Raw genomic sequence first — 22717 nt, 5'->3', positions numbered from 1 at the left:
TATATATAGGTCCAAGAAAAAGTGTACATAAAAAGTAATGAATAATTTTTTTGTAATGGATTTTTTTTTATCAGAGGGAACCAATATTTCGCCTAAAAATGTTGGTTCCCTCTAATAAAAAAAAGTGTTCATATATATAACATATATATAGGTCCAAGACAAAGTGTACATAAAACAAACTTATGAGAGAAACAAGACAAGAAGAAGAAGAACCTCTTTGATGTCACGAAACCAAGATTTGCGTTTGGAGGAATCAATACCAAGTGAAGTACGAGAAGGGTTTTGCTTGAAGGTGTTCCATAGAAACACATGGTATCCAACAGCTATCAACAAACTCAATGGCACAACTATACTATCTGTATCAATCTTCATTCTCATTCTTGTTCGCATTACCAAAGGCATATGCCAATATATATAAAGATAGAAAAAAAAGTTAGTGGAGAAATGGGATTCATAGTCAGATATCAAACACGAAAAATTAGTGTAATCTTGGACGTATACGCAACAAATTCTTGGTCGGAGTATTAACAAAAGGTTTAAATTTATTCGTGGGGATATAAAGTAAGACATATCAACATCTGACTAATGCATGCACACTCACTTTACCTACCTTTTAACACTAAGCCCAATAGAGTTTTTTTTTGTATTCATGCATGTACAACATATTCATTTAAATGTTTAAACATGTACCAAGTGTGTTTACTTTTAGAGGAGCACATAACAGGAAAACCGCAAAAATCAACTCAAACTATTTGCTGGCAGCGTTTTTATACTCAAATTATGATATTCGGCAAAAATCAATCTAAACTCACTAAAATTTTAAATTTCCAAGTTAAACTATATGTAATCAGCCGAAATCAACGTATGCCAAAACGGTGTTAGTTAATCATTTAACGGCGATGAATTAGTCGACACCATATGACAATGACGGGGTATCGAAATCGTGAGTAACCATCAAACTCTGGGTTGATATCGGTTAATTAACTATCTAATTTTTTTTGTAACCTTTCTAATTAACTAACTTGTTTATATATCACATCTATTTAGGGAAGTTTAGAAAGAAAGAAAAAACATTTGTAAGATTTTTAAATGAATGAGATATCGAAATGATCAGAGCTGTGAATCGCCCAATAGAAATCGACCCACAAAGCTACTCAAGCAAGATCAAGTAGTCGTTTCTTCTTTAAAGCTCTCAAAAGCCATAATAGGTTGCATAATGATATCACTCTAGCCTAACACTTATTTGTTCAACACTCATCTAATAACCATTCTTTTTTCGTTATTTTTTTTTTTAGAGCGTCGAAAGAGTATCAAGAACAACCATCGTTCTGGTGGTTTAATTCTTGCTTTTTTTGTGTGTGTTGCATGCATGTCTCCCTATACAATAGGCAAATATATATATGCTTTTCGGACATATGTATAACCTTTTTATTTAGAAATTCATACTACAATATGAAACAATATAAACTACAAGAAAACAAGACAAACTTAAATGCATAATTAAATTAAATAGGAAATGTGTTTTATTACTTAGTCTCTTAATTAAGAGACAAAACTAACATATCTTGGAGTTTTCTTACATTTTTAATATTAAACTAATGCTAAGAGCCAATATTAAGTGACTACCAATAATGTTGCTCTTAGCGACATAATCGTAGCAAAGTCCTTAGTTACGACTTAACGACGACTGTTCTTTGTCACAAAAAAATAAAAAGAAAGTTAGAATATGAGTTTGATTTCTATAATTAATTTTAAAAATAGTCTTAAACTCATGTAAATTCTCAATATGAGTCTGATTTTTTCATGAAATGCATTATATATCCAATAAATCTTTCTAAAGCTAATAACTAAAGTAAGACAATGAATTAGAAGTAGTTGGCTATGATCACATATATAATATGTATTGGTAATTTTTGTTTTGCCATATATATCCTTTTGTTTTCCATTAGATCAAAACAATAAGAAAACTGATATCGTGAAATTGTAAAATTTACATTTCACCAACAAACGTTTACATTTTGATAGAAATAAAAGAGGAAGAAAATACCTAAATAATTAGGTGATAGGATGTATTCTAGGAGAATTTTCACCTCGACGACAATTGTGAAAATATAGAAAAATTCCTACAACAAAAATGACAAAGAAAACGAAAAGCATCATCATAGGAACCATCCATAGCTTAAACCATGAAGGATCTTTTGGGAAGATCAATGCAGCTTCTTCTTCTTCTTTAAGTTGGTATCGTGTCAATGATTTGATGAATATTACATTGCTGCTCAAAAATAACCACCAAATTTTTCTTCTCATCTCCTGAATTTTCTTATCTTAGGAGATGAGAAGAATGACAACACAGTGAAAAGTTGTTTATTCCCAAAACATTTGTTTATGATATCTTGTGTTTTGTTGATTTATTTTTAGTGTATTTGCTATATTTTCTCTAGATGTTTTGGAGCATTAGCTATTTTTAGTGGAAAAAAAAAATCAGATGATAAGTTAAAAAATATATTTATTTAGGTTTTCGATTTTTTTTTGTTTCTTTGGTTTCCAAATTTTCTTACTTTTTTCTGAAGATTTAAGATTTTTCACTTACCCAAAAAACAGTGGGCTAGTGGTAAGACCAGCACAATTTTCTTATAGTGGTAGAATCTTTGAACTCAACTAAGTTGGATAGCCTAACTCCAAATGGACTCTCCAACTTGAGGCTTACACGTCCCTCAATGGAGCACGATAAGCAACCTTATGGTATGGTATGCAGAAGCAACATGATAATCAATATGTTAGACACTTATAAATTTTTTTATAGTTTTTGTTTTTTTTAATTTCAACAGAAAAATTGATCAATTTATTATCATATTTTTGTTTTAAATTAGAACCACCTTTCATAACAATATTTGAATCTTATTTTCCTAATCAAAAAAAAAAAAAAAATCTGATCTTTTTACTAACATAATCATGTTAATTACTAACTTTGAAAAATCAAACCAGTTATAAATAAGATGTTTATTAAAGTTGTAGAGTTTACAGAGAAGTGTAAAATCATCTTAAAATATGTATTATAATGTTAGATCATGTATTATAATGTTAGATCGGATCCAATCGCTCCTTTATAAGCAACCAAGCAAATCTAAAGCATTTCTATGTTTCTATTTTCTTTTCAAAAAATGTCTTTTTCACAAGGTTCAAGTTCGGATGAGGTGTCAGTCTGTACCGCATGAACTGGTTCACAAGGAATCCAGTTTTGTGACAATCCATGCGTCAACGGTTGGAGAATCCTTGAGATGTGTCCAAAGGAATCGTAACCACTCTTTTGATCAATGGAGCAATCCTTGAGACAAATACTGATGTACTAAACAACAAATATTATTATAGTTTCATATTAAATTACAACCAACAATAGAATAAACCAATCTTTGATGTCACAAAGAGATACCAACCAAACCATTCATAGAAGAAGACACATAAAAATAGGAATACACTGTAATAGAAATGAAGAAGACTAAAACTAAACAGAAGCAGACAAGCTGGGAACAAAAGAGAACCAACGAAACCCACAGCTCCATTTCTCAGGCAACGAAGGACACTTAGGAACCCAATGCCAAGTCCTTCTCCCAACATGAAAAAACAAAATCTCAGGCCAATTATAACAACACACACAGATCATCTCCTTATGCCAGAGACAGTACACATGCTCGTAGTTATGGTAACAGACCGAAGTAAACTTCCTACAAACAATGTCCGGTAACGTCTCAGTTTCGACCCAAGTCTCAGTTTCTTGTTTAAACTCCCAAATCTTGATACTTCTACAAATCCCATTGCTCCCGATTCCTCCAACCATGTAAAGTATCTTCCTTTCTTGATCACAAACTAGCCTAGCAAACGTGATGTGATGATCCGCCGGAAAAACACCGTCTCCGGTGGTGGATGTTGTTGTCCATTTACCGTCGTGTAAATCGACGTTGACGATTATAAAAGGCTCGGATCTAGCGAAGTAGAGTGACCCATTGTAAAAGACTCCATCTTGATTAAACCCACGAGGCAAGATTTGATCAACGCCGCCGTATTTTCTCCATGTCCGGTCAATAGAGTCGTAGAGGCAAACGGATCTTGAGGAGGAGGAGGAGGAAGATGAGCAAAGGGTAAAGATTTTGTAGCTGTCAGGGGAGGTGACAAGAGAGAGAAGCTCAAAAGGGAAAGAGTGACAAGGGAACTTGATAGATCTTGAAGATCTGGTTAAAGGGTTAAAGATTGAGAGAGAAGAAACAGAGGAGAAACAGAGGAGGCCATGTGAAGAAGAGAGGAGAGAAGAGGAGCATGTTAGTGATAAGGTACGAGGGAGTGGTAACGTGCACCAAGAGATGAGATTTGGGTTGAAGAGAGGGAAAGAGTTGTGAGATTGAGGATGAGAGAGGAGGAGAAAAGAAGGGAGAGAGAAGGAATGGTCAGAGAGGAAAGATGGAGAGAGGATTAAAGAACGGAGATGGCGTGAGATTGATCTGAAGGAGATGAGAGTTTTGAAAGGGAGGAAAGAGATGATGTGTTCTAGGAGATGGTTTGGTATGTTAGACCAGATTGTTGGATCCATGTCTGATGGAGAAGATAGAGCTTTGGGGGATGATTCTGGTGACCAGTAGAGGAAATCTGAGGCGGTGGCGGTGGTGGTGGTGGTGGTGGTGATGGTAATGGGTTTCTTGCCGTGAGCTCTGAGGCGGAACATGGTGAGAGAGATTAAGCAGAGACGTTGAAGTTTCAAGAAGAGACAAGAGAAGAGAAGGGAAGATATGTAGACGAAGACTTCAAGAATCAAGACTATAGAGACTGTTCACATTTGAGATGTGGGACGATATAAACAACTGATGCTTTTTAAAGAAAATATTTTTTTTTTTATGTATAAAAGAAACAAAACTTATAAAAATCGAACTAATTTATTATTGTAAAAGTGATCAATATCATACTTTTATTAGTCAAACACCGGATTATTATTATTATTATTATTATTTTTTTTTTTGACAAATTTGTTCGTCAAACACCGGATTAAAATTAAATAAAACAGTAATAATATTCTTAATTAAACAAAAGTTAATTAATAAAAAATAATTTGAAACCAAGAATTATAACAAATTTTCAATTAAACCGATAATTAAATACAGATATTTTTGAGTTTTTTTTTCTTTTAATAATTAATTATTTTATAAGTAAATCAATTCAGGGAAAAGGAATTAGTTATATATTGATATATGTTTTTTTTATAAAAACTAAACAGAATAGAATTCCATATGGAACCAAAAAAAAAAGATATCTAATTAACTATTGAACCAAAGTTCAAATCAGGCCAAAATGGAAAATGACAATGCCTAGTCTTTGCATATTGAAAGGTTATAACCACTTAAAACATATGTTTAAATCATTTTAAAACGAATTGTTTATAATATATTCCTTCACCTCTTTTGGATTAATGTTTTGAGTTTTTTTTACATAAACTAAAAAAAACATTTAAATATTACCATTTTCTAATCATTTTAAAAATTTTAAACTGCAAATCACACCACATGCCCAAAACTTTTAGTGTTATATATATGAATACAATAATAAATTATGTTTATGTAAAACTAAACATAATTCAATGAAACAAGACAAAAGTCTGAGTTATGCATTAATTTTATAAAACCAAACTGAAAACTTCAATGACGGTGCAACAACAACATTCAATTCAACTATCTTGGAAAAGTACGTACAACTACCAAAACCCAAAGGACTCGACAAATACTTTTGACTTCTTGGCAAGTAGTATCATCGAATCAAGTTGGCATGTTATTATACAAATTACACATACATGCACGTTTCTTGATGATGATATTTATCAAAGTTAGAACATCGTTGGACGACCAACATCTAATTAAATTATTGATAAAATTAAACAGTTGATTATGAAGATTAATCTTAGGACCACTATTTGACTTTAGAATATTTAATATGATTCTATCTTTTGGAAAAAAGTTTCTATCATTTGTGATGTAATTGTCATTAATAAATAAGTATAGACCAGTAGATAAGATCCGCTCGTCTACTCTCTTTTCATGCATCGTGACTAGTTGGCATGAAAGATTGTAATTTTTGGTTTTATTGCTATTTGTTGGTATTGGATCTTGCACAGTTGCACTTTCGAGTTTGACCCGAAAATAAAGACTTAGCCCAGCTAACTTGGAGATTGAATGACAAAGGACCAAAGGTCCAAAACCTAGCTAGGTCCGTACGTGTAACGAGTAATAGATGCTCCGATGTGATCCTATTTTCCCATTGTTAAAGTGCGGATATTGAGAGATAGAAAACCGGAGAACATCTTTCTGTTTGGCCTTATAGAACATTGTCGGAAATTAAATTAAACTGGCGATAGAGGATCATAGATTAACCGAGAGATCAACGGTCTAGATGATTGTCAAAAATATTAAAAATGTCGAAGAATCTAGATTCTAGGATTTTAGATATTTGCTTTTATCTAAAAATATATTATTTATTATCTTTGTTTAAGAATTTAAGTTTATTCCTATCATCCACATTTTTATTTCGTTATGATTTTTTTTGAATTAATCTCCAATTATGTATTTATAAACTTGTCTTTAGGGGGTGTTTTCATATTATCTTTAGGTTGTGACTTGTGAGACCATGGTTATTTTAATACTTTCATATTCTTCATTGTTCAATAGCTTTCAAAAATCTATAAAACAAAAGTCTACACCTTCTTCTTGATATGCATATAAGAAGCAGATTCCAAACTAGTTCAATTCACCTAGTGTTTCTAGAAGAAAGTTACATAAACATAATAATATTTTAAGTTAATCTTTCTTTAAAAGGTGTGTGTAAAGTAAATAAGAAGCACACCATTACAGATTCTTATTTCTATGTAAAGTTCAATTAGTTCTTTCCATTTGACCGGTTCTAGAACTTACAGTTATCTATGTTCTTTGATCAATTTTTGTGGACTTTGGACTAATGAGGAAATTGATTTTCAAGTTGATCAATTTTGTGAACTTAATTTGGGTCCAGGTTATTACAATGTGATTGACATAAACACAAGAGTACACAATTATCATCGTCTAGTCCAATCAACAACAACTTGTAATGACAAGTGCTTTAGATTCCGATACCGTTTTGTAATGACAAGTGTAGACATTTGAAAATTTCATGACTGTTTCAATCCAGAATTTTGAATTTTTTTTGCATGCTAAGATGGAGCAAGGTTTTTTGTCATTTTCATCGTCCGCGGGTTTATGTTTTCCTCTTTTCGGTTTTGTATTTCATCTTTGGTTTCACAACAAGAATTAATAAAATTTCAGACGACGAAATAAAAGATGGAGCAAGATTTTTAACTTAGTTCCAAACTGCTTATTTTTTGTTCAGTTTTTTTATTTTATTTATTAAATTCTAATATTTTTGAGGTGTTTTTTACTATGCCTATTATCTATGTAATGTATATTGTATACTATGAGGTTTTTTTTTTGCAATCATTTTGTTTTCAATTTTGGACTGTAAGTTTGCAATTATCTATTTGACCCCAAAAAAAATCTGGATTTCTTTGGGAGCGAATACGGTGTAGATACAGAAGTGAGATGACGAGGTTGCTATCGAGGACGTTCCCGTCCGTGAAGCTCCGCGATACCAACCCTAAAGCTTCCGATTTCAAAATATTGAAAAACCCAAAAACCCAAGTTCCGATTTCATCATCCTCTTCGCAAGAATCGCAAGAGAATTTGAAGATCCCAAATCCCAAATCCTGGTCTGTTTATCTCATTCTCTCCACAAACGAACCCATCAAAACATATGTTGGAATCACCACAGATTTTGCTCGCCGGTTCGTCATCTTTCTCGTCTTGTCTCCCTTTACACTCTGATAAATTTGAGATGATTTGATTTTGGTAGATCACCATTTATGTTCTGCTTCGAAAGGCTTGAGCTTTTGGTTCATAAATGTCTAGGGATTGATAAAGCAAAGTGCTTGTTGATTACCCATTAACGTTTTGCATCGAAAGGCTTCAGCTTTCGGTTCATAAAGCAAAGTGCTTGCTGATTATTATATAGGTTCTGCTTAGAAAGGCTTGAGCTTTTGACTCGTAGATGTCAAGGAATTCGAAAAGCATAGTGCTTGTTAATTACACATTTAGGTTTTGCATCGACGGGCTTCAGCTTCCGGTTCATAGAATTGATTCTTGGTAGAATACTATTTTTTGGTGTCTGCGTTGAAAAGGCTCGAGATTTTGATTCATAGATTTGGAGGAATCTAAAAAGCAAAGGTGCTTGTAGGTTATTACTTAGGTTCTGCTTCGAAAGGCTTTAGCTTTTGATTCACACATTTCAAGGAATCTGAAACGCAAAGTGCTTGTTGATTATGATTTAGGTTCTGTTTAGAAAGGCTTGAGCTTTTGATTCATAGAATCCAAGAAAACTAATGAAAAGTGCTTGTTGATTACTATCAAGGTTCAGGTTCTGCTTCTAAAGGCGCAATTCGATTCATAGATTTCAAGGAATCTATAAAGCAAAGTTCTTGTTGATTACCCATTTAGGTTCTGCTTAGAAAAAACATGAACTTTGGATTCATAGGTTTCAAAGAAATATGAAAGCCAAGTGCTTTTTAATCGTTGTAGATTAAAGCAGCACAATGGTGAAATTAGAGGTGGTGCAAAAGCTTCAAGTTCAGGAAGACCATGGCTTTGTGCTTGTATCATCACTGGATTCACTTGTTTAAGCCAAGGTACCATATTCATTCATCTTTATGAGTTGAACATTGCCCTGTGAATGCATTTATGTATACTTATGGATGATGAGAGTTTTCCTTGTTTGATTCTTCAGCTGCCTCGTTTGAATCGAAATGGAAGCTCTTCTCAAGAAAGTTACCGCGGAGAAAGAAAGATGAGGAGATGAGTCAGAGTGATGCTTTGCTTCAACACCGTAGGAGAGCATTGGATAAAGTCGAGGAATCACTTGACTGCAGTCATCTTGAAACTAACTGGAAAATCTAACCAGGTATCCAACCAACTACTAACTGAATTTATCAGTGGAATCACCGAAGTTCTTTGCAGCGCATGAGTTCCCTTATGTAATGAATATTTATGTCGAGACATGATGACGATAGGGAAAAGAGTGTAACTAGCATTTAGGTTTTACTTGTTTGAAAACTACATTGCACAACCCCATGAACATTGATTTCTTACAGCTGTTGTAACTTTTAAGGATGATACACCAAATACAAAGCAATTGTAATCAAGATTGGTTGATTCAGTTTTTAGTTTTCTTCAGTTGATATAGAAACACAAGTATAGACAAACATCTTTAAGAGATAAGATTGAGAACTGTATATTGGTGGTTAGAACTTTTGGTAATGAAAGTAGCCAGTGTTCGACACCGAACATAATTAGTGTTTCAGATTCAAAGCAGCTATATTGGCCTTTCCACTTTCCACTTTCGACTTCCACTTTGTTGTAGTTTGTAATTTCACTGGATGAATATATCAAGTATCATCCTTGTAGTCTGCACCACTTTTACATCTCTAAAGGCTTGGTTATGTTTCGGCTTTGGCTTTCGTGACAAAGGTGGGCGTCGTATGATCAAAATATTGGGTAACCGTAGAATACAATGGTTTATTCACTTACTTTAATCAAGTTGTTTTTGTTTGTCTTTTGAAGTATCATTTGTGAGTTTTGGGACTTGAGGTCTGATCAAACCATCTTATAAGTGTACAAAGTATGGTTAATGGTCTCTTCATAGGTTTCACATCCACCACCTATGCGGCCGCAACATACCTATAAAGTATAAAACTAAACTATTCACTTTCTGCCACAATGCCCAAAAGAATTTGCCACATACAGTAAACTATTTTCGTTGAAGTTTTGATCTTCCATTATTGGTAAACCAAAGCAATACCTTTGATACAAAATCACAACAAAATGTATTACTAGTATTTATGCAACATAATTTTAAAGTCTCGTTAATAAGCTAGTTCATGTAAAATATAATAAGAAAAAAATGAAATGGTGCAACCCACGTCCATCTTAGGCCGGTGGTTTTGTTTATTACACCTTCCAAAACATGAACTCCATTATAACCCAAATCAAAAACTTCCTTTAATAATTCATAATCAACAATCACTTTTTTGTCCACACAAAACACAAAGAAGATGGTGTTGGGTCTTAGAACAAAGAGTCGTAAAGACAATGGAGTGTTCGTTGAGTATCTAATCTCAATCAAGGAGCTAAAACCATGGCCAACAAGCCAAGTCCCTGCACAATGCGTCCTTCTCAAATGGGAAAACGGCGAAAACAATTCAGGCTCTTTCATTGCGGTCGTGGGCAAAGACACGATCATGTTCAACGAGTCCTTTAGGCTAACATTAACGTTAGAGCCCAAAGTTGGATCGGACAATAAGTTCCACAAGAATCTTCTTGATCTTCATGTCTACGACGCCAAAAAGAAAGACAAGGGCGTCAAGAACAAGCTTCTTGGCACTGCCTCGGTCAACCTCGCTGATTTCGGCGTGTTGGCCAACTCGGTTCCCGTTGGAGCTCCGTTTACTTTCAAGAAAAGCTCGAGGAATGATGCTAGCTCTGAAATCTACCTAACTGTTGAGCCGGCCGGAGAAGAGGATTATGATGAAGGGAACAGGAGTAGCTGTTCTTCGCAACCGAAGATGAGCGTTTCAAGAAGATCTGGTGAAGGTAGTGAGTTTAGTTTGGCTTCCTTAACGGACGATGATGATGATGCTTCGTCAGTGTCTTCTTCAACACGGAGAGTTTCATTCTCAGCTATGCTTGATGCTAGTTCCACGGTAAGCATTTTTATATTGACGTTACACATTTCATTTTATTTGGCTTGTGGTTTAAACAAATAGTATCATACAATAAGAACAATACAAAATTGAGTTTCATTGGTGTTTTCTTAAGAAGTAAAGACTTACATGTTTTGACTTGTTGAATCAAAAGCAGAACACAGAGGCTGTAATGAACGGAGATGAAAAGAAAGGTTGGAAACATGTAACGCTTAAGCATAGCAACAATGAAGCAGCACTTGTCTCTGAGATTGAGAATCTACTGAGAGAAGAAGAGAGAAAGAGACAGAGCAATCAAGTGGTTGTTGTGAGTTCAGAGATTGATCAGCAACAAAAGGATGATACAATTGCCTTTAAGCTCAAGAAACAGTTCTCTGAGATCAGATCTGGTCCTTTATCGTTACCTCCCGATGCAGCGAGAAAACAGATGAAGCTTCGGACAAACACTCTTGCTTTAGGAAGAAAGACTCTTGGAATGGAAGGTATTCCAAGACTTAAACAGCTTAAGTCTATTCAGTTGCATTTTGACGGAACCAAAGATGATAGTAACAAAAAGGCGAGTGGAGTGAGCAACAAGGTAGGTTTAACTTCGCAGGAGACTAGAACAGAGACGCTTGAAGATGAGCTGAAGGAAGCAGCAGCTCTTGAAGCAGCTGTTTACTCTGTGGCTGCTGAGCACAGTAGCTCCATGAGCAAGGTTCATGCTCCTGCTCGTCGCCTCGCTAGATTTTATCTTAATGCTTGTAAAGGAAATGGCTCAGATCATTCTAAGAGAGCCAGTGCGGCTAGAGCCGCGGTTTCTGGATTGATTTTGGTTTCTAAAGCATGTGGAAATGATGTTCCAAGGTATTATAACCATATCAACAACATATATAGTTAAGGTGGGCTTTTGGTTTTGTTCAGTACGGTTCTTTTAATGTTGTTCGTTTCTATAAATGTATCGACAGGTTAACGTTTTGGCTATCAAACTCGATCGTGCTTAGAGCAATTTTAAGCCGCGGTATGGAGAAAATGAAGATTGTCCCTGAAAAAACCAGTTCAGATGAATGGGAAGATCCTCGAGCATTTCTTGCGGCGTTGGAGAAGTTCGAGTCTTGGATATTTTCCAGAGTTGTTAAGTCAGTTTGGTGGCAGGTAGTTAAAAGAATTTTTTTTCCAAATGGGTTAGCAAAAGAGTTTTCATCTAACATTAAATGTGAAATGAATCCCATTGCAGAGTATGCCACCGCATATGCAATCTGCTGCGGTTAAAGGATCAATCTCGAGGAAAGTTTCAGGAAAACGACGGTTAGGTCATAGGAACCAGGGGCTTTATGCTATAGAGCTATGGAAGAATGCCTTTAGAGCTGCCTGTGAAAGACTTTGCCCACTAAGAGGTTCAAGACAAGAGTGTGGTTGTCTACCTATGCTTGCTAAACTGGTAACAGATAGTTAGCTTTAAGTTCCTAAAAGACACTTAGCTCAGCCATAATAATCCGAACTCAATATTCTTCTTTATTCAGGTGATGGAACAGTTAATAAGTAGACTTGATGTAGCAATGTTCAACGCGATACTCCGTGAGTCAGCGGCTGAAATGCCGACAGATCCTGTCTCTGATCCAATCAGTGACATAAATGTTCTTCCAATTCCAGCAGGAAAAGCAAGTTTTGGAGCAGGCGCACAGCTAAAAAACGCGGTACTAAAGCTCGCATTAACTAGAGTGTTCTCAACCAACAAAAACAATCCTTTTGGTATGTAATAATAGTATTGGCTTTTTGCAGATTGGAACTTGGTCCAGATGGCTTGAGGATCAATTTGAACAAAAGGATGACAAATCTGGTAGAAACAAAGATGATGATAGCAATAATAAGGAGAAGCCAGAAAGTGAAAATTTCAGACTGTTCCATTTACTCAACTCATTAGGTGATTTAATGATGCTTCCATTCAAAATGCTTGCAGACAAATCCACAAGAAAAGAGGTAATTTGGACTAACATTAACTCGTTCTTCTTGTTCCAAAAGCATTTTTCTTTACTTCCTCTTGTTCCTGTTTGAAGGTTTGTCCAACTCTTGGTCCACCAATTATAAAGAGAGTTCTTCGAAACTTTGTCCCGGATGAATTTAACCCGCACAGAATCCCGAGAAGGTTATTCGATGTTCTGAATTCCGAGGTTAGTAAACCGTCTTCACAAATTGGCCACATCAATCAATGTTTGTGTTCTTGACCCTTTTGTCTTCAACTCAGGTCTCAACAGAGGAGGAAGAAAATGGATGCATCACAATCTTTCCGTGCGCTGCATCGCCCACAGTCTACTTAATGCCGTTTGTAGATTCCATAAAACGCTTCATTGGAGAGTTAAACAATCCGTCATTATCAGAAACTGGATCATCCGTATTCAAGAAACAGTACACAAGTGACGATGAGCTCGATGACTTAGATACATCCATTAACTCTATATTATCTGCTCCTGGAACAACCAATTCGTCAGAGTGGATGCCGAAAGGATATGGACGAAGAAAGACTGTAAGATATCATCTCCTTAGAGAAATATGGAAGGAAGACGGATTACAATGACTCTTCTCCTTTTTTTGTCTTCTATGTTTGATTAAAACACTTTCTACGTTTCTTGGTTATATGTATGAAGGATACTTATGGCCACAGAGAAACAAATGGGGTTTATAAGATTAAAATTAAAACATGCATTATATTTACAAGAATCACTGTCTCACTAATAAAAAGCAAAGCTGATGTATAGCTAAAATGAAAAGATTAGACAAAGTAGATGTCCAAGAAAGAAACTAATAACAAACAGAGCTATGAGAATATTCTCTAACAATCATGAAATGGTCTTCACATATCTATCAGATTTCACACTTGTCTTCATACTAAACACAGCAAAGATATATCTATACAGCATCAGACCAGAAGATGGATTCCCCTGGGAGTTAAGAAGCTCAGTGCATCTTTGTATACTCTTGTTTCTCTTCTTCTAAATGATCTATAGAAGTTGGTCAGTGCTTTTTATACGCATAAAGTTTGAGAAGGAGCAAAAATGAACACTAGAGGAACTATCAACAAATGCGACCATGGAAATATAACATTGTTCTGTTAAAGTTCCTAGCTTCACCCATCAGACTGGTTCACTTTTATTCTGCTAAGCTTAGTTTAGCCGAATAAAAAACATACATTTTCGGCAAAGCCTTCGTTTTCCTCGGTTGTGAGCTTATTGGCTCATATTCAAGAACATATAAACATAACACTGACGATAGAGATGAAATCCAAGGAAAGAAAACTCTATTGCAGAACACTAAACTTGCCTGTTTCATTAGAGCAGAAACACTCAAGTAGCATTCATAAAACAATACACACTAAAGTTAGAGCAATACAGAGATTTTAACCCTTACAAGACAAGTATCAGTTTTTTTGTTGTAAGTACCAATTCCTATAAGAGTTCATCTAAGAAATCCAAAGCAGTCACATTCTCACTACAATTCAGCAACCATGGATAATGACGATCTTGAAAAGTATAAATATTCTGTCAAAGTTTTTAGCTTTGTCCATCAGACTTGTTCACTTCTATTCTGGTAAGCTTATCAAAAACTACAAACAAACACAAGACTAATTGATAGAGATGCAATCCAAAAGACCACTCTATTGCAGAACACTGAACATGGCTGTTTCAGATAGTACCATTCATAAACCAATACACACCAAAGTTAAAGCGATGCAGAGATTTCTACTCTTTCTCTCTACAGAACACTATCTCACAAGACAAGTATCAGTTAATTACTATAAGAGTTCATCTAAATTCCAAAAGAGTTCACATTTCCTCACTACAATTCAGCAAAAGAGTAAAAAATTCAAATTGGAAGAAACAAAATCTTACAAAAAGGATAAATTTTTATACTTTCTAGGCAGAATCATCAGCCTTCGCCTTCCCTTTACTGAAAAAATCATCAATACGACGAGTTCCGACAGGCGGAGTCGGCGGAGCTTTCTTGTCGGAAGAAGCAGTTTTGTTATGTCTTATAGGCTGAGACGGTAAGGGAAGCGAGTCGAGTAAGAAATCGCTAGTGGGTTGGTGTCTTTTCACGGCGGTTCTTAAATGATCGAGACTAACAATCCTCCGCTTCTTCTCCGCCGTCACGACGGCTGATTTCTCGGCGAGGAAGTGGAGGAAAAGCTCGGCTGAGTAGGTGATTAGGTGAAGAGCTTCTGAGTTTATTTTGTTGATGTCTTTGTCGAGTTTCATAATCTTTTTCACTCTTCCGATTGGAAACTCCGGTCGAATTGGAGATTGAGAACCTTCTTCTTCCGCCATTGATTTGGTTTTGTTGTGAGAGAGAGATCTCGGGAAAGTGTATTTTTACTGCAAATTCGAACATTTTTAGGGTTTTTTATTTTATTTTTACTTTTTTAAGTTTTACGCGCTCTGCCACCGCGGGAAAGTGAAAATGAGCTAACCCGGAACTTCGGTTAGTCGTACCATTCGGTTTGGTTAATTTTGATTTTGAAATTACTGCCAAAGAGTTAATCGAAATAAAATTTTGGTTCTCTGTTAATTCCATTTTTGAGATTTACAATCTAGCTAATCGATTTTTTTGCTTACATAAAGAAAAAAATCGCGGGTTTTTCGGATAATTTTGATTTTAGTGTACTATTTGGATAATTCGATTCAGTTTCTGACAAAAAATGGTTTAAATATGATTAACCTGTCTAATTGTGGTATAATCCGGTTGTACAAAGTAACAAATATTTTGGTTAATCATGAACCTAACCAAATTTCTCGATTAACTAAAGTAAATTTCACATTTTGTCGATTGTTTAAAGACCTATAACTGAAACCAAATAGCCAAAATCACGGTTCGATTATTATCCCAGTCTTAATACCCGTATCATAACATCGTAACCGTATATAACTATGACCGTTTAAACCAGAACCATATTCAACCGTAACCGTTTAATCGTTTTTATTAAACGAATATGGTTAAGATTAAACAAATTTTCTAACTGTAACCGGTGGTTAATCTGTTAATCAACCGTAACTTGGTCGTGCCTAATCTCATCCATAAAGTTAGAATTTTTTAAACCGATTTTTCTGGTTTACTTAACTCATAGTAATGAGGGTAGTAACATAGTAATGGTGTTTATTTTTCAGTTTTATAGTAATTTAGTATTTGAAATGTTTATCATCATTTGGTATTCGTCAGAGGTCGATGGAAAGTTTATGCGGCATTCTTTCTTTTTACTAAGTATGTGATTAGAGAGATAAAGTTTCCGGTATCTGGGTTTGATACATTCTATGATCTGGCTTGTTTCCCGTTTTTTCCTACGTCCGAATCCGTGTATTCCGGCCAATGATTTTGAAATCGGTATCGTTGTTGCAGATGTGTCGCTCTTGTAAACGATGGTTCTAGAAAATGTTTTCCCTGTTCCGTTTAATCATCCAGTTCCAAACTCGTGTATCCCACGTTTTTCGGATTTTTTTAACCGGTTTGATTGTTATGTGTTGGACCTCAGGTCCATACTTTTTTAGATTTTGTATTTTGATTGTTGTGGAAGTGTTGGACCTCAAGCCCATATTCTTTTGGATTTAGTAAAAAGAAAAGTGATGATATGGTGGATAATGTGGGAGAGAGGAAATGTAACTTTATATATATACTAGTCGGTTGCCCGCGCTACGCGCGGGAGTTTATTACATTGTTTATGAGTAGTTGGTTCGTATTTTATTTTCTACTTAAATTTTTCACTATACCATATTTTTTTTTAAACTTAGATTATGTTTGTATAGAAAACCTATTGAGTTTTAGCTTCATTAGTTGTTGAGAAATTAAGTGTGTATATTATAAGACGAAGTGTGAGTATAAACGGAAGTGCGGTGGAGAATCATTGAGAAACTCTAAACATGTGCTATTAGGATTTTTACCATATATAGATATAGATGTTAATATTGTAGGCCTTTTTAATATGTTGGCCGAAATTTGAAAATGAGTTGTGGGTTTTGGGTGGATTGTTGTATTTTTTATTGTTTACATTATCTCTTTATATATTGTTATAAGTTTTTTTTGTTTTACATTTTTTTTTGGATTTGACGTAATTTATATCTCGTTATGATCATTTTTATACTATTATATATTTGTTTCTGATTTTATGTTTTATATTTTTTTTGTTTTTTCATGTGGAACAATTTTTAAATTTAACATATTAGTATAATTTACTTTATATTTGGTTTATTTCATTTAATATTGTTTATTTATTTTTATTTTTAATTTTTATTAAATATAGTTAACTTTTTATTTTGTTTATTAGTTTAACATATGTGTTGTATTGGAAAATGTTAGTTAAATTCATATTGGAAACCTTTAAATAATGTTTTGGTTTTTTCTACCTTTTTATACGTTATTTTTAAATGATAATTCATGTTTCGTTCCTACCTATCTCATTTATGTTGGAAAAGTTTGTGAGACATAAATTAGATAGATTTATATACTCAAAATTTCTTACTTTTTGTTCTATTCCCGTTAAATCTCATTATAATTTAGGTATAAATTGTGTAAATATAATCGAATTTTGTGTCATATTATTTTTAATTGATATATATATATATATATATATATATTTTAAACACTTAAAAACTATAATCTATTATTTATATATTTGTTAGTATAATCGATAATTAGTAAGTTTTTTTTAACTTTTTAATCAATTATATTTTTTAGTTTTATAATGTATAATATTTTCATATTCCTTTTTGGAAAAGAGAATTTTATATTCTATGCCACTTTTAAAATTCAAAAAATTAAAACTGCCATTTTATCTCAAGTATTTTATGGAGTGCCATAATAGGTATTCAAAAAGACAGAATTGCCCTTATCTATTCACTAGAGATTTCTCTTTTAGTTTAAAAAAATGAAAGGGATGGGACATGTTATCTGACAGCAAAAAATAGTATTTAATGGGGTTGATGTATATTAATATCTAGAGGATAATTGATTTAATGAGTGATCTAGGTTTGAGTTTTAGTGGAGGACAAATAAAAAACAGATCTGGATGAGTATTAATGGAGGACAACTAACAGCGATTTTGTGGAAGTGGTGGGTGCTGAAAAAATGAGAAAAACACATTTTCGGTTGTCCATTGCTATGTTGTCCTCTGCTATGTTGTGTCGTCATACGGTTGTCCATCATTGGTATCATCTGCTATGTTGTCTATAGAGATCCTAAAGATCAAAGTTTGTCCATCAATAAATAGTAAATGGAAAGGACGAATAGTAGAACATCTCACAAAAATATAAATGGTCAATCTCATAGTTTACCTGTGCTGAGGAGGATTGTCTATTGGACTAACTGATGGATAGCTTTGATCTGTAGATCTGATCAACAATCTGTAGAATAAATATCAAAGGACGACGTACGATGGACAAAAAAAATTCATGGACAAAATTTGGTATAAATTTGGTCTATAAAAACATACACTAGACGAATGGTAAAACATCTCACAAAAATATAATGGTCCATCTCATAGTTACATGTGCTGAGGAGGTTTGTGTATTGGACTAACTGATAGACAACTTTATTCTGTAGATCCGATGAACAATCTCTAGAATAAATGTCAGAGGACGACTTAGGATGGACAAAAAAACTCATGGACACAATTTGGTATAGATCTGGTCTATAAAAACAGAAACTGTACGAATGGTAGAACATCTCACAAAAAAGTTAAATCGTCCATCTCATAGTTTACTTGGTCTGACGAGGATTGTCTATTGAACTAACTAATGGACATCTTTGTTCTGTTGATCCGATGAACAATCTATAGAATAAATATCAACAAACGACTTATGATGGACAAAAAAAAACTCATGGACATAATTTGGTATAGATCTGGTCTATAAAAACATACATTCACGGGGTCCGATGGACAACTCCACCTGCGTTATTTGCGTTATTTGAGGAACTCGGCCGGAAACAGAGAAATTATGGCTTGTGGTGATTCAAGACTGTCGCCTCCATGTTCACTAATGTCGATTGGAAACGCTGCAGGATGTGGTCAAGCATCCATGAGATCTGAAGTAGAAGGGGGTAGGATTAATTTGTGTGCAAATAACATATATTTGGAAAAAGATGAACTTGAACTGAGGCTTGGAAGAAGATGAATTGTACAAAAAAAAATTAAAATAATTCTTTTTATGTTTAATTGTATAAAGGTAAAAACTTTTTGACAGACATCAACAGTATCTCATCAGCTTTAGCAAGTTTCAGATGCTGAGGGTAAAGCTGTCATTTGATATTGCTCTTATGGCAAGCGGGAAAACAAAACAGGAGATATGGCACTGGGAACAAGTTTTAACACTGTTCATGTCATTGACAACAATTTTCTCTTTGGAAAACTTATTTACATAGATCTAAATCTTAAAATTATATGATAAATAATATAATTAATTTTAAAATTAAATAATAAAATGAGGTGGATGATGATTAGGATGATGATGTGGCTTAAGGAGAAGAGAGAAAAAGCTAACTTTATATATATAGATAGATAGATACCTAACTCAATTTGCCCTCAAATAAAAAAAAATTAGGGTAGAGACAGTTCGAAGTATGGTTAATAATTTGAGATTTATACTCCTATATGTGGCTGTATGAAGCCTTTTCTTAGCTCAATCTACTGCAATTCGTAGCTGTTTAATACCTCAGTCTCATGTGTTTATAGATGACAAACACAAATACCAAATCACGTTTCCCCAATCACGTTTGCAGCTTTTTAAGAAACAGAACCAAAGGTCCAATTCTATAATCAGAACCACAAACAGACCAGACAAGAACCATCATCACATGATCCACACACCACTCTCTTACAACTTTTTTGAAGTTCTTGTATGATGTATCCTACTACCATTTGCAAACAATTTGTGCCCATCACAAGATTCACACATCACCCACTTACAACTTTTTTGAAGTTCTTGGATGATGTCTCCTCCTCCTACCCAATTGCAAACAAATTGTGCCCATGATTGTTGAAATGTCTCATAACAACAGATTTGAGTACTAGAGATGAACCAAAAGACATCAAACAAAGTCCATGTTACTGAATCATCATCATCCCATTAAACTATTACACAAAAAAGGAGCTACCTTTATGTATCTTTACTTTAAGCCACCATTGATGACAATTTTGACTATGAACAGTAACAACAACCCAACATAACAACACAACAACACAACAACAATGTCGTCTGCAGCTTTTTTAAGAAACAGAACCAAAGTCCAACTTTATAACAGACCAGACAAGAACCATCACATGATTCACACACCAACTTGATTTGAAGTTCTTGTATGAAGTATCTTCTCACCATTTGCAACAAATTGTGTCCATGATTGTTTTGAGTAGTAAGAGATGAACCAAAACACATCAAACAAAGTCCATTTTTACTGAATCATCATCATCCCATAACAATACCCTAAACTATTACAGAAAAAAAGGAGCTACCTTTATGAATCTTTAGATTCTTCTAAAGATTTACTTTAAAAGCCACCATTGATGACAATATTGACTATGAACAGTATCAAACAAACCCAACACACAAAACACAAAAAAGAAAGAAGCAATCATAATTAAAAAAAAAGAAGCTATGAATCTGTTCTCATCTATGTGTATATATATAATCAACTTACAAGACAGAGAAGAGTTCAAGACTCAAGAGATAAGAATCGTTTACAAAAGTATACATTTTTTTGGGGTTGAAGAAGAATCAATAAGGACGGTTCGGTGGCTGAACCGTAATCTGAGCTGGTAAAGGTCGACCTGTACCAGAACCACCACAATTGCTACAAGCAGCACGACCAGAACCAGAACACCTACGACATCCAACGTCACCATCAGACCATCGAGAACAGAAACAAGTAACTCTTCCTGTACCGTTACAAGTCGGACAACGAGGGAACTGACCACCAGCCATAGGCTTTTGGTCCATGACCGATTTGATAAAAACCGCACCGGCTAAAACGCTGATTCCTGTGGCTAATTGGGTTATCACGATCGGACTCATTGTTGGGTTTTCGAGAGAGATAGAGAGAAAAGGTTTTGGTTGCCAATTTTGGGGATAACGCAAAGAACCGTGAAGAAATTGGAGAAGAAGAAGAGAGGAACGTCAAAGTAAAGATTTTTATTTTTTTTGTTTGTGTGTTCAGACAAAAGTGTGGTCTTTAATTTTGATACGGTTCGGTTTATTGTGAAAGTAAAATACAAATTTTGAGGATAAGGGAATGGTTGAGAAAGGACACACGTGGGCTAGTGAGGGTTAAGTTGTTGTGTGAGGAGATGAATGAGCCAGCCGCGTGGGATAATAGTCCAGTTTTTTTGGATTTGGGTTTCTCATTGGGCCGACGAGGTTAAAATATCTTCTACAACTTTCAATTTTTTTTTTTTTAGATTATCACTGATTTATCTGGTTGCTTGCTTATTTTTCAAAAATTGAGTATACATTACAACTACAACTACAATATCGGATCCGCGCTACAACACGGAAAGATAATTTACATTTACATTTACATACAATTTTTAACAGATTATAATATATTATCATTTTATTTTATTATAGTGCAGTCAATTACATTGAATCAAGTTTTGTGTAATAAGTTTGAATAAAATAGTAACCGGCGAGTAAATTGTTACATAATGAGTTTTAATACAATAGAAGAAAAGACAAACAGAAATTTTTTTAACGAAATAACTCGTGAGTTACATGTGATTTACATAGTTTGTACATAATATAGTTTATTGGTAAAACTTATTTGTATATAAATTTGATTTAATCAATATTTGAATAGTATATTTTGTTTTATTGGTAAAACTTATTTGTATATAAATTTGATTTAATCAATATTTGAATAGTATATTTTGTTAATAAGACTACGTATGTACCATAGTCAAAATTTGATTTAGTTATGTTTTTTTAAGATCCGTAAAAATGAACAGTTTTTCATAAAATTTGAAATCATATTTATCTAATATTTGGTAACCAATATTTCTAAACCGTAATACCATTAAAATTAAACCGTAACCAAACCAAAATATAAATGGTTTCTATAAAATTTCAATTTCTGTAAAACCAAAAAAAAAAAAATCGTATTCCAGTCCTATTTCAAATGATTACTAGGGATGGACCCGCACGTACGTGCGGGATTGGTTGCAAAAACTATGTTTATCATAAAGTTTCTAATATTTTAATCGACATGATATAAGACTCGGATCGAGTGTGAACTGAATGAGTGATAAATTAGAAATCAATTAAATTTGTGAACTATCACATCACATAAACTAATGAAAAACATTAAAACTTTTGAATAAAATAACATAAATATAGATATCAGGACAGTCAAAGCGTTCACTATGCATGTCCTACAACAAATTGAAATATTTTGCTCCACCCACATGAATAAATAGTATGTCTTCAGCTTGCCCGTTACCCATAATTCCCTTTTGTATATTATTAGAATTAGTTAAGATAATAATTTTTTATTTTCTAAATTACCCGTTCCCTTTCCGTTATTTCTTGTCCCAATATTTGAAATTTTTAAGTGAAACTTACTTTTGTTATTAAAATTTCATATTCTTGTATCATACCCGTCATTTGATATTTGAAAGTTAAAATTAAATTTAAGTTTCCAATTTTTTTATATAGGCTTATTTTTGATGAGAAATAGTTTATATATTTTTTTTTTTAAATTACCCATTCCCTTTTTGTTCCCGTTCTTTCTCTTTAAGATAATATCATATTTTTTATATATAAATGAAATAATTTACATTTTTTTAAAAAAGCAACATTATATAGCTTGTATTTAACTAATTAAATTACTCGTTCTCTTTCTATATTCGTTATTTCTTGTCCCGATATTTGAAATATTTAAGTAATTTGAAACTTA

At 33.7% G+C, this 22717-nt stretch overlaps 7 protein-coding genes and 1 long non-coding RNA gene across 9 annotated transcripts in view; 2 read left to right on the top strand and 6 right to left on the bottom strand.

The window, feature by feature from the left end:
- LOC17875998 overlaps window positions 1-378 on the bottom strand; it is a 2579-nt gene extending 2201 nt beyond the window's left edge. Inside the window, exon 1 of the mRNA XM_006282353.2 lies at window positions 214-378. Within this exon, the coding sequence (XP_006282415.2) occupies window positions 214-378 (165 nt within the window). The remainder of the gene's footprint in view (window positions 1-213) is intronic.
- A 1571-nt stretch (window positions 379-1949) lies between these two features.
- On the bottom strand, window positions 1950-2357 carry LOC17876530. Its single transcript, XM_006281376.2, has one exon. The coding sequence runs from the start codon at window positions 2305-2307 to the stop codon at window positions 2056-2058; it is 252 nt and encodes an 83-aa protein (XP_006281438.1). The 5' UTR covers window positions 2308-2357; the 3' UTR covers window positions 1950-2055.
- A 985-nt stretch (window positions 2358-3342) lies between these two features.
- LOC17877097 (F-box/kelch-repeat protein At5g43190) lies at window positions 3343-4913 on the bottom strand. Its single transcript, XM_006280507.2, has one exon. The coding sequence runs from the start codon at window positions 4712-4714 to the stop codon at window positions 3503-3505; it is 1212 nt and encodes a 403-aa protein (XP_006280569.1). The 5' UTR covers window positions 4715-4913; the 3' UTR covers window positions 3343-3502.
- Window positions 4914-7338: 2425 nt separating this feature from the next.
- Window positions 7339-9285, top strand: LOC17876888 (structure-specific endonuclease subunit slx1). Its single transcript, XM_006281121.2, has 3 exons — window positions 7339-7846; window positions 8637-8743; window positions 8842-9285. Exons 1-3 carry the CDS (start codon window positions 7605-7607, stop codon window positions 9009-9011), a joined length of 519 nt encoding a protein of 172 aa, XP_006281183.2. The 5' UTR covers window positions 7339-7604; the 3' UTR covers window positions 9012-9285.
- Window positions 9286-10088: 803 nt separating this feature from the next.
- Window positions 10089-13709, top strand: LOC17875215. Of its 2 annotated transcripts, none has more exons than XM_023788288.1 (8): window positions 10089-10813; window positions 10971-11659; window positions 11761-11947; window positions 12030-12233; window positions 12316-12489; window positions 12575-12772; window positions 12850-12963; window positions 13038-13709. In XM_023788288.1, exons 1-8 carry the CDS (start codon window positions 10166-10168, stop codon window positions 13365-13367), a joined length of 2544 nt encoding a protein of 847 aa, XP_023644056.1. In that variant the 5' UTR covers window positions 10089-10165; the 3' UTR covers window positions 13368-13709. The 2 variants fall into 2 exon arrangements, with proteins under 2 accessions (XP_023644056.1, XP_023644054.1); XM_023788286.1 differs by having other exon boundaries at window positions 10968-11659.
- Window positions 13710-14447: 738 nt separating this feature from the next.
- Window positions 14448-15175, bottom strand: LOC17875500 (nuclear transcription factor Y subunit gamma). The gene has a single exon (XM_006281236.2). The coding sequence runs from the start codon at window positions 15112-15114 to the stop codon at window positions 14704-14706; it is 411 nt and encodes a 136-aa protein (XP_006281298.1). The 5' UTR covers window positions 15115-15175; the 3' UTR covers window positions 14448-14703.
- A 2607-nt stretch (window positions 15176-17782) lies between these two features.
- Window positions 17783-18869, bottom strand: LOC111829065. Its single transcript, XR_002832642.1, has 3 exons — window positions 18696-18869; window positions 18109-18165; window positions 17783-18012 (listed from the first exon to the last, which is right to left on the bottom strand). It is a non-coding gene; the product is annotated as an uncharacterized LOC111829065 (long non-coding RNA).
- A 1008-nt stretch (window positions 18870-19877) lies between these two features.
- LOC17875227 lies at window positions 19878-20964 on the bottom strand. Its single transcript, XM_006281315.2, has one exon. It carries the CDS (start codon window positions 20839-20841, stop codon window positions 20545-20547), a length of 297 nt encoding a protein of 98 aa, XP_006281377.1. The 5' UTR covers window positions 20842-20964; the 3' UTR covers window positions 19878-20544.
- Window positions 20965-22717: the final 1753 nt, after the last annotated feature.

Source organism: Capsella rubella, unplaced genomic scaffold (genome assembly GCF_000375325.1).
Source record: "Capsella rubella cultivar Monte Gargano unplaced genomic scaffold, Caprub1_0 scaffold_8, whole genome shotgun sequence".
Lineage (NCBI taxonomy): Eukaryota > Viridiplantae > Streptophyta > Magnoliopsida > Brassicales > Brassicaceae > Capsella > Capsella rubella.
Note: the sequence above shows the minus strand (reverse complement) of the source record. Positions and strands in the feature narration are given on the sequence as shown.

What these genes read in the sequence shown, in the direction of transcription:
- LOC17877097 (XM_006280507.2), bottom strand. Translation starts at nt 4,714, where the DNA reads ATGTTCCGCCTCAGAGCTCACGGCAAGAAACCCATTACCATCACCACC.
- LOC17875215 (XM_023788286.1), top strand. Translation starts at nt 10,166, where the DNA reads ATGGTGTTGGGTCTTAGAACAAAGAGTCGTAAAGACAATGGAGTGTTC. An exon ending in TGCTTGATGCTAGTTCCACG is followed by an intron (nt 10,814 to 10,967) that starts GTAAGCATTTTT and finishes TTGAATCAAAAG; the next exon opens with CAGAACACAGAGGCTGTAAT. An exon ending in GCGCACAGCTAAAAAACGCG is followed by an intron (nt 12,490 to 12,574) that starts GTACTAAAGCTC and finishes GGCTTTTTGCAG; the next exon opens with ATTGGAACTTGGTCCAGATG.
- LOC17875500 (XM_006281236.2), bottom strand. Translation starts at nt 15,114, where the DNA reads ATGGCGGAAGAAGAAGGTTCTCAATCTCCAATTCGACCGGAGTTTCCA.
- LOC17875227 (XM_006281315.2), bottom strand. Translation starts at nt 20,841, where the DNA reads ATGAGTCCGATCGTGATAACCCAATTAGCCACAGGAATCAGCGTTTTA.
- LOC17876888 (XM_006281121.2), top strand. Translation starts at nt 7,605, where the DNA reads ATGACGAGGTTGCTATCGAGGACGTTCCCGTCCGTGAAGCTCCGCGAT. An exon ending in ACCACAGATTTTGCTCGCCG is followed by an intron (nt 7,847 to 8,636) that starts GTTCGTCATCTT and finishes TAATCGTTGTAG; the next exon opens with ATTAAAGCAGCACAATGGTG. An exon ending in ATTCACTTGTTTAAGCCAAG is followed by an intron (nt 8,744 to 8,841) that starts GTACCATATTCA and finishes TTGATTCTTCAG; the next exon opens with CTGCCTCGTTTGAATCGAAA.
- LOC17876530 (XM_006281376.2), bottom strand. Translation starts at nt 2,307, where the DNA reads ATGAGAAGAAAAATTTGGTGGTTATTTTTGAGCAGCAATGTAATATTC.